At 47.4% G+C, this 16,477-nt stretch overlaps 1 protein-coding gene across 2 annotated transcripts in view; it reads right to left on the minus strand.

Annotated features, from left to right (window-relative positions):
- Positions 1-16,477, minus strand: part of RPS6KA2 (ribosomal protein S6 kinase A2) — a 293,472-nt gene that overhangs the window by 56,822 nt on the left and 220,173 nt on the right. For both annotated transcript variants that reach the window (XM_075411804.1, XM_075411814.1), the window contains 3 exons: positions 11,090-11,127; positions 9,875-10,017; positions 581-651 (listed from right to left, as the gene is read on the minus strand). In XM_075411804.1, coding sequence (XP_075267919.1) covers positions 581-651; positions 9,875-10,017; positions 11,090-11,127 — 252 coding nt within the window. The remainder of the gene's footprint in view (positions 1-580; positions 652-9,874; positions 10,018-11,089; positions 11,128-16,477) is intronic.

The raw sequence follows: 16,477 nt of genomic DNA on the forward strand, positions 1-16,477 counted from the left end.
CTACAGAAATTTGTTTTGACTTGTTTAGCTTGCTGGAATAAATTTGGGAATCAAGAGGAATTTAAACAAAAAAACAAAACTTCATGAAAGTAATTATACTAAACCACATACTGATTAAAGAGAATAAAACTTTTCCCTTGGAAATTCACTGCTATGGAGAAAAAATGTAACATTGAGCAAAGATAAGCTTCAAATACTTCTGTCTGCACTCAGCATTGAATGAATGGAAAATTTGCAAAGGAAAGGATTTGAAACTTGGCAACAACGAAACATGAGATGTCCTGCAGAAATCTGACCATTCCCACCTCTGGGTGGATAATGGCATTATCACAGAAAGTCAGAGACATCTCTTTTGCAAGGCCCCCTCAGTAATTCACCTCCTACTAAATTGTTCTGAGGGCAATTTTAGAGCCACATGTAGGCATCACCGGCTGCACATGCCTCACCAAATTCACGCCTTAGGCAGCTCTGAAAACACGTTACACACGTTATTATTCTCTACCCTTCACATACTTTGGACCTATAGGCTGCCCGGAGGGTACAGTTAACTTCAAGAAATGAAAGCAGGTTTGGTACTCACTTGAGAATGAGTGCCATTGTCTCCTTTCTGTCTTTTCCCTGGAAGGGTAACGATCCCGTCAGCATCTCAAACTGTGGAGTGATAACAAAATGGTAAATGAAACGAGCACTGAGACAGTCTGCATAGCTGGTAGACACCACACCCGCCTTCAATTCCCAACACAACTGAAAGCTTGAGGAAAAAATGGTCCAACAAGCTGTGCTTTAAAAAAAACCGACACAGCAATTCTGGAGTATGCAGAACATGAAGGACCAACATGACCATTTCCTTCAAGAATCTTGTTACGAACTGTTCACACTGATACTTGGGGTCAAGTTTTGGTATGTTTGGGAAAAAGCGTCACATAGAATCATAGAATCATAGAATAGCTTAGGTTGGAAGAGACCTTGAAGATCATCTGTTTCCAGCCCCCCTGCCATGAGCAGGGACATCTTCCACCAGCCTAGGTTGCTCACAGCTCCATCCAGCCTGGCCTTGAACCCTTCCAGGGAGGGGGCAGCCACAGCTTCTCTGGGCAACCTGGGCCAGGGCCTCACCACCCTCATGGGGAAGAATTTCTTCCTAATATCTCATCTAAATCTGCCCTCTTGTAGTTTAGAGCCGTTCCCCCTTGTCCTATCACTCCACCCCCTTGTGAAAAGCCCCTCTCCATCCTTCCTGTCGGCCCCTCCAGGCACTGGCAGCTGCTCTAAGGTCACCCCGGAGCCTCCTCTTCTCCAGGCTGAACAGCCCCAGCTCCCTCAGCCTATCCTCGTAGGAGAGGTGCTCCAGCCCACGCGCTGGTTCCTGCAGCACCTGTTTTAGGGCCAATGCTGGAGATGAGCAATTTGGCTGGAGGGACCCTTAGTGTGCAGGGGTATGGCCGTTCCCTTGGGCTGAGGTGTTTGGCATGGACTGTGCCTGCCTGGACAAGGTCCTCTACAGCCTACTGTAGGTGACCCTGCTTCGGCAGGAGGGTTGGACTAGATGACCCACAGAGGTCCCTTCCAACCCCCACCATTCTGTGATTCTGTGGTGCAAGGAAAATAGGATCAAGGTGCCACTCCCCATCTTTTGAGCTTGAGTCGAACCACCTTTTCAATTGCGTATTTGCCCCGCTCACAGACACCCCTGCTATGCTTTGCAGGAGAAACACGCACCAACCCCACGTTCTCCCGGCATCTCAGCGTGCTCTCTTCTCTCCCACGGGGGTTCCCCTGGCTGTATGCAGTGATGAGTTTTGTGAGTGTCGCATTTAACCGAACCCAAATCTCCAAGCAAAACTCAGCAATCCTTGTCAGTCATTTGCCTAACTCACGCACGAAAACATCAATCAGCTACGGTTCCTCTGAAAGAGATTAGTGCTTTCAGTCCATTTGACAGGAATTTCACGTTGTAACAAAAAAACTAATTAAACCCCCCAGGTTAGGCAGCACCAAACACAAAGACGCCGAGAACGCAGCTCAGCCCGGGCACAAAGGAGGACGATGGCCACTGAGGGTAAGCAGAACTGTTCTTGCCTACGTCCGTGACTCAGGCTTTGGATCTCTTCTACTATAATAAGTACCTACGAATTAATATTCATCGCTATAATGAAATACCTGTTAAGGTGGGAATAACTCTGCAACCCTTAGGTAGTTTTTTTTATCACACAAGCTCTCAGGAAGCACATCTGTGCAAAAAAGGATCCTTTCATTACCACAACGCGGGTCAGACTGCCCAACAGCCTGACTCTTCCCTTTTCCCAGATTCAATATAGCCATACCATAAGAAAAATGTCAGCTAACACAAGAAAATTAGAATGGTAAAACTGTTATGCTAGTTTCGGGAGGAGGCCAGAGGAGAGGCTTAGAAGTCAGATAACTAATTGACTATAGCTAATTGAAGGATTAATCTGCATTGGTAACAAATGACCTCGAGGCAATAAAATGCATAGTAGAAACAAGGAAAAAAACACTTTAAAAAAGGGCGCATGGCTGACAAATAAAAACCAGGTTTGGAAACCCAAGGGTGTTAACTCCTGCTTGGTCTAGGAGAGTCAAGAGAAGAGCTGCCTGGCAGGGCTGGAGGAAAGCGGCTCGTCTTCTAGGGAGAAACACGATGGGGGAGAATTCTTAAAACTGCTGGAATGACACTGGAGTTCAAGCACTGTTTTCAAAGTATTTCTGGCCTCTTGGAGCCTTGGTCCTGACAAAAGCGTTCAGATGCCCTGGGGATGAGGGGCAGAGACCACTGCGTCCCAGGGCTGGAGCAGTGGTACGTGTGGTACCAAACCCTCCCCAGGATTTCTCGAGAAAATTTAGGGTAAGTACCTAACATTCACTTAGGCCTGCTCATGTTACTGTGTCGTTACAATAAATCTGATTTAACGGCACTAACAACGACTGCTAGAGCTCATTTGCGTTGGCAGAAATGGGCTCGACGCTGCTGCTGCAGATGACACAGACAGAAGCAACTGCTTGGTCAGGGACTACGCGAGAAGAAGACGATGGTGGCTCCCACCCCCCACGATACCACGGAACATGCCACAAACGCACCCCGGGTGCAAGGGGCCAAGCAACGTGAAGTCCAGAAATTCAGATGCGGGGTCCAAGAGGGAGTGAGGGAGGGATAGGGTCCAAGAGGGAGCAAGGGAGGGATGGAGGGAGGGAGGCAGGGTGGAAGGAAGGGAGAAAGGGAGGGAAAAAGGGAAGAAGGAAGGAAGGAAGAAAAAAATAAATCTAAGTTGCAGGAGGAAGCAGGGGAAACGACTGTCCTAGAGGCTGCAGGGAATATTTACTGTGCTGCTCTAATGGCTAGCACTTTGCTACTGCCTGTCTCCAATTACGCAGGTCTAATGCTGAGATTCAGACTCAGAAGAAATGCACTTAACATCAATATTTAAAGTGAAAGGCAGCTACGTGAGTTCAATGTACCCGAGGTTTTTCACTTCAATGAACTCAGCTAAGCAGCAGCTGGAAGAAAACACTGGTTTCTCCATCGCAGTCCTGATTAAATCTGAAATAACAAGACTGAAAAATAAAAAAGAAGCCGTTCGCCTCATCGGTTAAAGCTACTGCTTTACCGCACGACAACCTGCTTTCCTGCTTATTTTCTCGAAAAATTAAAAATCTTGCTAAACCTAAACATGCAAACAGAAAGGAGCGCTTGCTGCTAATGCCCTTGCTCATAAATCCAGAGTCGCATGGGTCACAGCAGGGTGACAAGGAGCTGAGCCGAGGGGCGAAGCAGCTCTGTAGTATGGTTGGCTGTTAAAGCGGACCCTGTAGTCTCGCCAGGAGACTCTGTTTTTGACTCTCCTCACTTCCCCATCTCTATAAACCATCCGTTTGCTCCTTGCCTCCCAACGATTCGCTCCTTGGGAATTCCGGAGGGCCACCTTCTGCTAGCCGATGCTTCAGGGGGCTGTGCCTCCCTCCAGCCTTGACCTCCTCTCCGGACCAATATTCAGCAAGAAGGGCAAATATTCCCTGTTCCAGTTCAGCTGCCTAGCAAGAGAACCGCAGAAGTAAAGCTTGCCGGGAAGGGGGCTCTGGAGTCACCTAACCCAGCCCCTGCGCAGGTCTCGACACGCCCCGCCGCGCTCCCTTTCGCTAGTTTTCGGGGCAGTCACCCATTTCAGTGGGCAAAACACCAGCACTGGAGACCCCAGGAGATAAACGTGTGGGAAGATCTTGGGAAAGGGGGCCATGTTTCACAGAATCACAGAATCACAGAATGGTAGGGGTTGGAAGGGACCTTTGTGGGTCACCTAGTCCAACCTTCCTGCCGAAGCAGGGTCACCTACAGTAGGCTGTAGAGGACCTTGTCCAGGCGGGTCTGGAATATCTCCAGAGAAGGAGACTCCACAGCCTCCCTGGGCAGCCTGGGCCAGGGCTCCGTCACCCTCAGAGGGAAGAAGTTCTTCCTCATGTTCAGACAGAACTTCCTCTGCTTCAGTTTGTGCCCGTGGCCCCTTGTCCTGTCGCTGGGCACCACTGGAAAGAGCTTGGCCCCATCCTCCTGACACCCACCCTGCAGATATCTGTAAGTATATATTAGGTCCCTTCTCAGCCTTCTCTTCTTCTGGCTGAACAAGCCCAGCTACATTTCCTGAGGGAATGGCTTCAAGAAGCAACCCTGGTAGGTCACTGAAGAAGATCATGAATGAGAAAAAAATTCACAGTTCGGGGTAATTGCCAGATGAATCTTCCCAGCAGATGGAAGGAGAGCAGACTGTGCAAATTACTCCAGCCCAGGTCTGCGAAAGTGTTGTGAGCCTAGGGTAAAATTCAGGGTGACAAAGAAATTTGAGATGTCTCAGTTCTGGGGAGCAGAAACGCTCTGGTCAGAACAGTTGCGTTCCCCTCTCAACACTCCCAGTCATTTTCCAGGTCGCTGGGAGCTGGTCAGCCCCTCGGTTTTACCATTTGCAAAACACATTAAGTACTTTTCACCATTAGCCAGGTGTGAAGCATAACGAATTGGTGTTTGCAAAGAGTTTGAATACCTTCACACAGCAGGTAGCATGAACGTCCAAAATACTGCTCATGAAGACCATCGCTTGCACCGGGACTAGAACACGTGTTATGATGGGATTTTATAGAAGAAGATTGTCCTGCGTTGATGTCTTCTATTGATTTTTCCAATGCCACTGTACAGTTACTACAAATATATATATATACACAAATGTATATACACTGTATATATATATACAAATGTAAATACACTGTACAGTTACTACAAATATATATATACACACACAAATATATATATTTGGATATCCAAAAGGATATTTTCTTTTCTTGCGAAGACTTCACTACTTACACATTCACTACATTGCTGACAAATATAAATACATTTCTTTTTATTTGGGACTGCCTCCTGAGTCATCACATCCCTTCCTTCTCTAATTCCATTCCTCTCCCTGCTCACACGACTCTCCAAGGCAGACAGTGTTTTCTTCGGGAACTGAAACGGATGCAGCTTCCATGAGGTCTGTGGCCTTGTGAATCAGCTGGCACGACGAACTACAAAACCGCTGCTCTGAGAGGCCTTCCAAGAGCCCTGTGCCCGTTCCATCGTGCAGAGCAGTTTCTCTGGGCTTCAGAGATGGCAGAGTGGGCACCAAGGCTCTCGCGGCGCAGCAGAAAAGGCGTTAGTCATAGACACAACTTTTTAACAACCAACGTCAGTCGCTCGTTCACGCAGATCTCTAGATGCAAAGCTTTTGTAGAATACGTCCTCTCCAGAATCTCCAGTGCAATGAGTAAAATGCAGGAAGGCAGAAAGCAACAGCTGTCCGGTCACGATAAACCACCTAAATTTACCAGCACAACATTTTAATGGGGTCCCAGCAGTCATCATCACACACTACGAGACAGGCAGGCACCGTCCTCTGGAGTGCTTGGCAAGGCTGAATTTCAAGACTCGCATGACGATCCCCGTTGACACATCCTAAGCCTCCACAAAGCAATCCAACGAAACCGAGCAGCGAACCAACAGAGCAGATCACGGTTTCAGCTCTGCCGTCTGCGTCAAAGACTTAGCTGGTGGGAAATGAAGGGTTACTGTCGTGGACAGTAAAACTCCCACTGAAGAATAATTAATAAAATAATAACGTAATGAATTAATAGGTCAAGACCAGAACTTAGTCTTTTTCAGATAAGCTTGTTTTGATACACAGACCGGACGAGATCATTTGGTCACTCTTCTGATGGCTAGGTTGCAGGCCACGTTATCACTTTTTGCCTAATATATTTTGATCAAATTTTTAGATATGAAAATTACGCTGTCACATTCACTTCCTACCTATGTATATTCCACCAACTGGTATATTTTCTTTGCCTATTATGCATACAAATATATGTATTTTGTGATACTGTATACATCGTACTGCAAATTACTTAGAGAGAAATGCCAATAGATCAGTTGGATACCATTTAGTTCTCTTCAGCTTTGCAGACTGGCAGAAAACCAGCTTCCCTAAGAGAACACACAACTGACAGACCAAGGAAAAAAGGAGAAATGAGCAGAGCGAAACACAGCATCAGAAAATCCTCCCGCACTTCCAGTGTATGGAACTACTCTTTTTCTGCCCCAATCAGTTAACTGTTCAAAACAAAAAACGATTGAACTGATGAGAGCTATTTTTCTCTAAGAAGCCTGGTAGCACTCAAAAGCTTAAAGCATGAGCTTACAGTTAAAAAGATCTTACTCTCCTTAACTGATCTCCTTTTAGATGGATTTTTATCTTTTCTAATTCTGATAATTGAATCCCTGGGGGAGAGGATGGAGAGAGAGATGGAGGGGAGGAAAAAAAAAGAAAGCCTAGCAGAAAACAGGAGGGAAGGAGCCAAGCTCATTCTCAGGTGAAAGAAAAACAACCTGTACACCAAATGCACCATCATTTAACTGGAGACAGAGCGAGCAGGCACAGCTAGCCTCCGAAACTAAATGTACGATAAAAAAAAATTACTGGCATATATTTATTTTATGAGATATAACCTATTGATCTGCCTGAATAAACATATACGGTTCAGAAATGCTGAGCATCTGCAAACGGATTTGTGGCTGTAGGAGATCCGGATATTCCACTCCTTTTAAATTCAGGTAATAAATTACAATACTTACTCAGATTAACTGCTGCCAACCGGCTAGATCAGTGATGCCGGCCCTCCCCACCCCAAATTCTCACTGGTTTCCACATTGCTTCCTAAGGTGGCACCAGTTGTCTACCTGAGGTAAACCAAACGTAAGCCTACTCCACGGATTGCGGTATGTAGTGCAACACCTAGTGACCTAACATAGCTTCCACAGTGCATGACATGGAGCTGCACTAGAAGAGCAGGTTGCTGGGTTCACGTGTGCCTCTGCCCGGTTGTGCCAGGGAGCCGCGATGCCTCCGTCATCCGACCAGATCCCCGTGGGAGCAACCATGCGTGGTGGCTGGGCTCAAGGGACAGCACTGTGCTTGGTAACACAATGCTGCGAATAACTGCTTCAAAAATCCTACAGCTTTCATAGAGCTTTTAAAAAACCACAGTGTCGCAAGCCAACTTCTCCTTGGTTTTCCCTTCATCCTCCTCAGCAGCAACGGCACCACAGACTGAAGAGGCTGGGTGGGGCAGGAGGGAGCAGGTTAGCACTCGAACACCTAATTTTGGGTGGCTGGCATGAGGAGGGTTCAATACCTCTCTGAAAAACTCTCCTGACACTGGATCCCGGCATCAAATACCACAGCAATCGGGAGGATGTTACTGGGTCCTCTCATAATGGGACATGGTTTAGCAGCCATGGTGGTGTTGGGTTGACGGTTCAGCTTGATGATCTTAGAGGTCTTTTCCAACCTTAAAGATTCTATTACTTGTCCAACCATCAACCCGTCATTGCCACGCCTGCTAAACCATGTCCCAAAATGCCACATCCACACGATTTTTGAACCCCTCCAGGGATGGGGACTCCACCACTGGCCTGGGCAGCCTGGTCCAATGCCTGACCACTCTTTCAGGAAAGACATTTTTCCCAATATCCAATCTGAACCTCCCCTGATGCAGCTTGAGGCCATTGCCTCTCATCCTATCACTGGTTACTTGGGAGAAGAGATCAATCCCTGCCTCACTACACCCTCCTGGTCAGGGAGCTGTAGAGAGCGATAAGGTCCCCCCTCAGCCTCCTCTTCTCCATACTGAACAGCCCCAGCTCCCTCAGCCGCTCCTCATCAGACTTGTTCTCCAGACCCCTCCCCAGCCTCGCTGCCCTGCTCTGGACACGCTCCAGCCCCTCAGTGTCCTTCTGGTAGTGGGGAGCCCAGAACTGAACACAGTATGATTCTATGATTCTATGATAAGCCAGGCAGCTCCACTGTTGTCAGGTATCTCCTCTCACAGAGCTCTGCTTGGGAAGTGCTTTCCAGGGCCTCACTTATTTAGCAGTTGGGAGCTTTCTTCTACTTTGCAGGCTATGCTTCACATTGAGTGAAATTTGCTCCGGGGGCAACGTGACTCTTTGTCTGAAACAGCTCCTTTCTCCCTGTGGGGTTTTTCCCTGTTACATATTCATAGCTACTATATCTTCTTTGGACCATTATCGGACTAATAAGCGTCTTCAATTAACGAATTTCCCCTGCAACACTGTATCAAATACTTTATTATAATGGAGGCACATAAGATCCACTTAATTTACTTTGTTTAGAAAAAGATGGCTATCTCATCAAGTAAAATATCAGATAAATCTAGCATGGCTGATTTTTGGTAAATTCATGTTGCATTTTAATTAACTTTTCATTGATTTCTACATGTAAAAAATGAATTAGCACAGTTTCTCATATTGATTCCATTTAAACTATCCCCAGAATAGCTTGCAGGACTCTCAAAGGTTAAGCAACAGTGAGGAAAAACTGCAACTTTTGTGTAGTTAATCCCACACAAAGACATGTAGGAAAAAAGATGAATTCCTAACTATTCCTCAGTTCCAATGGATACGTTTGTCCATTTCTGGTGATTGCCCCCTGTGAAGAGCAGTCATTTTAAAACTGTCTCACCTACATAATTTTAAAACCAGCTTCAGCATGCACCCAGGACAAAGCAAACATCCGTAACTAGTCATAATCAAGACACAGGAAAATGGTACAGAAGAAGAAAGGAGGATGACATGAGTGCCTGTATGTATTTGTCTTCTTTTCCCACCAGGAGAAAAGAGAGGTTTTTGAGTGACAGTTTCCCATCAGCTCATAAGTCTACAGAAAATCCACCACCAATCCAAAAACTACCTGAATCTCATTAGTGGAATGGGAGTCAGAGATGCTGATGTGAAGAAGACAGATGAACGGCAAAAGAACCACTGAGGTCCTCTGAAAAATTCAGAGTGTCCTCTAAAATATGTCCTTTTTAATCTATATTTTGCAGAAAAAAAAGAGTAAATTTCTGAGTTTCACTATGAGGATCTCCCTAATGTCTGAAAATCACTGTGCAGGGAATTGTTTCCTAACAGAAGCCATGTTAGTACCTATGCAGAAGTTTCTTCTGAAAAGCTTATGCTCTTCTGAGCTTGCCCTGCCCTGTTTCTGTGCAGCAGAAATGTTCATGGCTCACAGTAACTAACCAAGACAGCAAATGACTGTGATAAGGAAGAGAAGAAATCTGGGGCCACATGCTACCTCCTATACTGCCAGGAGCAGCTGGTTCCCTATCGCTGCTGCAACGAAAACGATCCAGCAATCATCACACACCTACTTTTCTATCAACCCTTGATTGCTGAAAGCAGTGCAATTTATCTGAGGGATCTGCTCACTCCTCCAGCCACCCCTCCAAGAAACCAACCCGCCTTCTCCCTTACCATGAGCACACCAAAAGACCACCAGTCAGCACTCTGCGTGTGTCCTCGTCGGTTGACCACCTCCGGGGCCATGTACTCTATCGTCCCACAGAACGAATACGCTCTCTTGTCATGGTCGATGGCTTCTTTACTCAGACCAAAATCTAAATAAATGGAAACAAAAAAGACTTGTCAGGACTTATTTACATTTTCGTCACTTGAACTGCTCAAACAAAACACACCAACCAGCCGATGGAGCGGGCAGAAAGGCCACCGGCACGGGTGTGCTGAAGCCCTGCCTGCGTGGAGTGCCTGGCCGGGATTTGTTAATCTGCCCTGAAACCAGGCGCATCGTTCTCTCTGTTCATAACCAGGTTCTGGCCCAAAGCAGAAGGGAGAGTTTATAAATATCTTAAGGGCTTCTAAATATCTTCAGGGTGGGTGTCAGGAGGACGGGGCCAGACTCTTTTCAGTGGTGCCCAGTGACAGGACAAGGGGCAACGGGCACAAACTGAAGCAGAGGAAGCTCCAGCTGAACAGGAGGAAGAACTTCTTCCCTCTGAGGGTGACGGAGCCCTGGCCCAGGCTGCCCAGGGAGGCTGTGGAGTCTCCTTCTCTGGAGATATTCCAGACCCGCCTGGACAAGGTCCTGTGCAGCCTGCTCTGGGTGACCCTGCTTCAGCAGGGGGTTGGGCTGGGTGACCCACAGAGGTCCCTTCCAACCCTGAACATTCTGTGAGAGTTTAAATAAGCAGAAATCACAGTTCAGATCTGGTGAAGACCATGCTGGCAAGGATTCTTGCTCAGCTAACCAAAGCATTAGGAATAATAATCCCGGATGGACACTAGTGACAAGGACAGTCAGACAGCACCTGCCGGGTGGCAAAGGAAAGTCTTTCCAGGTGTCCTGTGCACAGCGATAATTCAGGGAATTTGATGTGGAGTAAGCAGAAGCAGTCACACTGGAAGCATCCTTCCACCCAGGGCAGTGGGCAGCCAAGCCTGCACACTTCACATCACTCAGAAGTAGGATTTTACCAAGCAAACGTATGTTCTCCACGTGGTGTGCAGCATGGGTTCTTGATGAATTCCCAGAGAAGAGGAGCCCAACCCTCAAACTCTTCTGGCTTCTGAGTTCTTACAGGCAAACTCTTTCCAAGCAAAGATCAAAACACATGGAACATACTGTAGGAAAAAAACAGCTTGCATACTTTAAGTTTTCCCTTCCTCACATACCTGTTATCTTAATGTGGCCCTCTTCATCAAGAAGAATGCTGTAAAGCAAAAGAGGCAAACATTCACTCATTAGGCAGACACAGAGTGCAGTCAACAAGCATGAATAAAACATGGTTAAGGTAAGGAGATACACAAGACTCAAATACATGTATAAATAAACCCTCGGGGGGATTATGTGCTGCCAGAAAGAAAAATGATCCTTGAAGGTCTGTCCAACCTCAAGTCTGATGCATGCACGGCCGGCGGCACGCGCGCGGGGAGCCTCCTTACTCCATGGCATGCTCCGGGTGGGCACGCAAACGTTGCTGAGAAAGAACGGGGTGTTCAAAGGCAGCAACGGCAGAGTATCTGCTCCCAGGAGGAGAACGAGCTCCAGGTTTTCTGCTGTTCTCATAATAATAAAGGCAAGCGTACAAATAATCAAGGTTTGGACTCGCTGGACCTAAAATTAACTCCAAAGGTGGATACGTTCATGCTGAAACAATAAACGCAATTGCAGAGCACAATGACGAGTCACAGCCTCGCGGCACGGATCTCAGGCCCTGCTGATTTATTCTGTCCGGAAGCATAAATGAAAATTCAGCCTGGAAGCCAAGCTCAAGTGTTCTCACGTTTGCCACCTGCCAAGATATTCTCTCCTCACAAAGGCACTGCAACTTTTCTGTGAGAACATTGACTGCAGCTCGCAAAAAAACCCAAAAAGCACTGCTAGTTTTTGTGGAAACAGGAAGGAACGCTGAAAAGTAATGATTTGGATAACTTTTCTGCCTATAAATACCGACACAGTTATGAGGGTTGTGTTCCTTCAGGCCTCGCTAGATTTAGTGCACTTCTCTTTTCAAAATGGTCTAGTGAGGGTCTTACCAATCTCGGCTATTTTTATATTCCCCTTCTCTCAGAGAGTCCCTTTAATCCGTTTATTCAGGAAGAAAACAAGACAGAAGCGAAACCAACACATCGGGCTATACTTTTGTGAAAGGTTGTCTCTGTACTGAAACATAATTGAAAAGAGATGCTCTGCTGTCACTCACTCGTAGAACAGCCTGTTGTTGTCCAATTCATCAAATAAAGGCCAGCACCTGAGTCACTACTAAGTGTTCAATAACTAAAGCTTTTTCTCCTCGATAAAAGCTTCTTTACCTCTATTCTTCCTCCCCAGATTTCTTCAAGAGGCGTAATTTTAAAGTACTAGCCTAAAACAGGCACGTTTAAATGTATTTTTTGTGACTACAATCCCTAAACTAGAGGCTTTTTCTTCAGAAGGGAACGGAACAAAACACCTGCCAGCGCGGAAGCGAGCGTGCGCGTACGGACTCCACAGACCCGGCTCTGGAAAACCAGCAACGGGGAGTCCAGCTTCCAGAAATCACCCCAAATTTTGCCCCCCACCCAGGAAGGCCCTGTGAATAATGATGCAATTCAAAGCGGGTGGGGTTTCCCCCAAAACTTTGATTTCCTATTGAAAATCCACGCTGGTTTTCTGTGTATACAATATACGTATTTCATTCCTTCGCCCTCATTAGCGGGCTCGCACCCTGCCCTCGTTAAAGGGATGGAGGCCATACCACCACAGCTCTCAGACTGACAACACGGCCTTGGGTTCGGTGAGCCTGGCGCACGGAACAGACTTCCTCACGCTGAATGTTTGTATGAGCAGAATCACAGAATGGTAGGGCTTGGAAGGGACCTCTGTGGGTCGTCTAGTCCAACCCTCCTGCCGAAGCAGGGTCACCTACAGTAGGTTGTAGAGAACCCTGTCCAGGCAGGTCTTGAATATCTCCAGAGAAGGAGACTCCACAACCTCCCTGAGCAGCCTGGGCCAGGGCTCCGTCACCCTCAGAGGGAAGAAGTTCTTCCTCATCTTCAGCTGGAACTTCCTCTGCTTCAGTTTGTGCCTGTTGCCCCTTGTCCTGTCACTGGGCACCACTGCAAAGAGCCTGGTCCCACCCTCCTGACACCCACCCTGCAGATATTTAGAGGCATTTCTAAGGTCCCCTCTCAGCCTTCTCTTCTCCAGGCTGAACAAGCCCAGCTCCCTCAGCCTCTCCTCGTAGAAGAGATGCTCCAGTACCTTCACCATCCTCGTAGCCCTCCGCTGGACTCTCTCCAGTAGAAAAATGAACGGATCCTGTCTTCCTACAGATCTGCATCCTGTATCCCCCAGAACTTGACCTACTGTTCCCTCCTGTGTCTGGGGTCCCCGGATCCCCCCCTACCTGGGGCCCTCGCTGTCCACAGCTTCCCCCACACCCTTGGGATAGCTGGGAGCTCCAGCACACACAATGCTGGGGTTATCGACTGAAAATCATAGAATCATAGCATGGTTTGGGTTGGAAGGGACCTTCAAGATCATCTGGTTCCAACCCCCCTGCCATCAGCAGGAACATCTTCCACCAGACCAGGGTGCTCAGAGCTCCATCCAACCTGGCCTTGAACACTGCCAGGGAGGGGACAGCCACAGCTTCTCTGGGCAACCTGGGCCAGTGTTTCACCACCCTCATGGGGAAGAATTTCTTCCTAACATCTCATCTAAATCTGCCCTCTTTTAGTTTAGAGCTGTTCCCCCTTGTCCTATCACTGCACACCCTTGTGAAAAGCCCCTCTCCATCCTTCCTGTCGGCCCCTTCAGGCACTGGCAGCTGCTCTAAGGTCCCCCTGGAGCCTTCTCTTCTCCAGGCTGAACAGCCCCAGCTCCCTCAGCCTGTCCTCGTAGGAGAGGTGCTCCAGCCCTCGGATCATCTTCGTGGCCTCCTCTGGCCCCACTCCAATACATCCATGTCCTTCCTATGTTGGGGGCTCCAGAGCTGGACGCAGGACTCCAGGTGGGGTCTGACGAGAGCGGAGTCAAGAGGCAGAATCCCCTCCCTCGCCCTGCTGGCCAGGCTGCTCTTGATGAGTCCAGGGTACGGGTGGCTTTCTGGGCTGCCAGCGCACATTGCCGGCTCGTGTTGAGCTTCTCATCCACCAGTACCCCCAAGTCCTTCTCCTCAGGGCTGCTCTCGAGCCACTCTCCACTCAGCCTGTACTTGTGTTTGGGATTGCCCCGACCCACGTGCAGGACCCTGCACTTGGCCTTGTTGAACTTCATGCGGTTCACGCAGGCCCACCTCTCCAGCCTGTCCAGCTCCCTCTGGATGGCATCCCTTCCCTCCAGCGTGTCAACTACACCACACAGCTTGGTGTCATCGGCAAACTCGCTGAGAGTGCACTCAGATCACACTCGATGTAAAAAGAAAATCGTAGGCAAACAGCGAGGAAAAGACAATTATTGCACTGAGTTAGCTCTGAGCGACGTTAAGAAGCACAGAACAACGTAGGTGCTCCTAAGCACCTGGATTACACCGACAGACGGATTTCCTTTGACTGTGGAAGAAAACTTGTTCTCTGATTGCAGTCTCTGTCTCCTCTTATCTTTGTCTCTTTACAGTTCCTTTTTCTCCCACGCTGTCAGCAGTAGAAAATCTATTGTGACAATCCCAGTGACTTTAGCTATGGTTTGCAGGATCAGCGAATCGGGAACAAGCTAGTGTTATTTTGCAGAAGGGTAAAAAGAACCAGAAGTTGTTCATGTGGTTCAGGCTTGGGAAGAATCTTTCTTCTAAATCATCGTTTTGAAATTATAAGAAACATAAGAAGCAGACTACTTCTAAATGTTAAACTAGGCTATAATCCCACCGAGCGACAACCTTTCTCTAGAAGATTTTTCCATTTGATTTGTTCAGCTGGAGGTTTCAGTGTGTTTACAGGACACTATCATTGTCAACCTGCACTGTATTTCAAAACAATAACAATATTTTAGCCTCAGGATCATCCCACAAACATTCAAATTGCTTTCACTGGCCTTCATTTAAAAGTATGCCTTGAGAAAATAAAGGCAGAAAACCTCCAGGTCAGAGGCTGGGAAACTAAGCAGGGGAATGACACGCTCCAAGTTACAGGAGACGCCCACAGTAGAGCTAGGACTGCAGACTCCTTAGTAGGTTTTTTTGCTGCAACTTCAGCACAGGGATAAAAAGCCTTTGTTATTAGTTCTTGACATTATTTTACAGTGACTCTTGAATTGTGTGTATATTGTATTAAATACTGTGTGCAGCTTTTGGCCCCTCACTACCAGAAGGACACTGAGGGGCTGGAGTGTGTCCAGAGCAGGGCAGCCAGGCTGGGGAGGGGTCTGGAGAACAAGTCTGATGAGGAGCGGCTGAGGGAACTGGGGGTGTTCAGTCTGGAGAAGAGGAGGCTGAGGGGAGACCTTATCGCTCTCTACAACTACCTGACAGGAGGGTGTGGTGAGGTGGGGTTGGTCTCTTCTCCCAAGTAACCAGTGATAGGACGAGAGGAGATGGCCTCAAGTTGCGTCAGGGGAGGTTCAGATTGGATATTGGGAAAAATGTCTTCACTGGCAGAGTGGTCAGGCCTTGGACCAGGCTGCCCAGGGCAGTGGTGGAGTCCCCATCCCTGGAGGGGTTCAAAAAACGTGTAGACGTGGCACTTCAGGACATGGTTTAGCAGGCATAGTGGTGTTGGGTTGGTGGTTGGACTTGAAGATTCTAGAGGTCCTTTCCAACCTCAGTGATTCTATGATTCTATGATTCTAAATCAAGGTCACAGCAACTCTTTCTCATTTCTCTCTCTCTTCATTGTTTGTTTTGAGCCATGCCTTTTAGGCTTCACTTTGAACTCCCATATACCCAAATCATTGCGAAGTTCTGCCAGATGTATTATAGCTGGAACTCTGGGGGTTTATTTTGATGTTTTAAATTTCTTTCCAAGTCAGCTTGGTTGTGCAGAAAATTCAACCCACACTTCATGTTTTTCAGAAATTGTAGCCAAAATTCCAGGTGGGAGAGAAAACCTGAAACTTCATAAAAAGTGTTTCACTTGATTGCAGGCTTTGTTATGAAAGTACCAGATAGAGTGAAATATTCCAATATCTCCCAAAGGGATGAAGATTCTCACAAGCTGTCCACCTTTCATGACGTTTCAGTGCTGGCATGACCCCGTGCTATCTCACCATGATGAAAAGTCTTACCCCGAACTCCTCTCTGCTGTCACTTCATTGACCGCTTACTTCGATGGAAGATGATGGCCATTTTCCACCAAAAGTCTTTGTCCTTTACTGATTCTCAGATCTTCCCTCTCTACACAGGGCAGCTATGTTCATGAATGAATTTCTGCGGTTTACAACACGCTGCATTAAGCAGTGGTGGGTTTTGGGGTTTTTTTAATGTAGTTCAGCAATTCAGGAGTTGTTATATGAGCCGTTATATGAGCTGTGCCTCGTACAGGCAGCCAAGAGCACCACAACGTAACCCACTGCTTGTTAATCAAAGCCGCTACGGCAGAACTGTATCAAGGTGCATCTGGGAATTTGGAGATAGAAAAGGCAAA

Source organism: Opisthocomus hoazin, chromosome 2 (assembly GCF_030867145.1).
Source record: "Opisthocomus hoazin isolate bOpiHoa1 chromosome 2, bOpiHoa1.hap1, whole genome shotgun sequence".
NCBI classification, from domain to species: Eukaryota; Metazoa; Chordata; class Aves; order Opisthocomiformes; family Opisthocomidae; genus Opisthocomus; species Opisthocomus hoazin.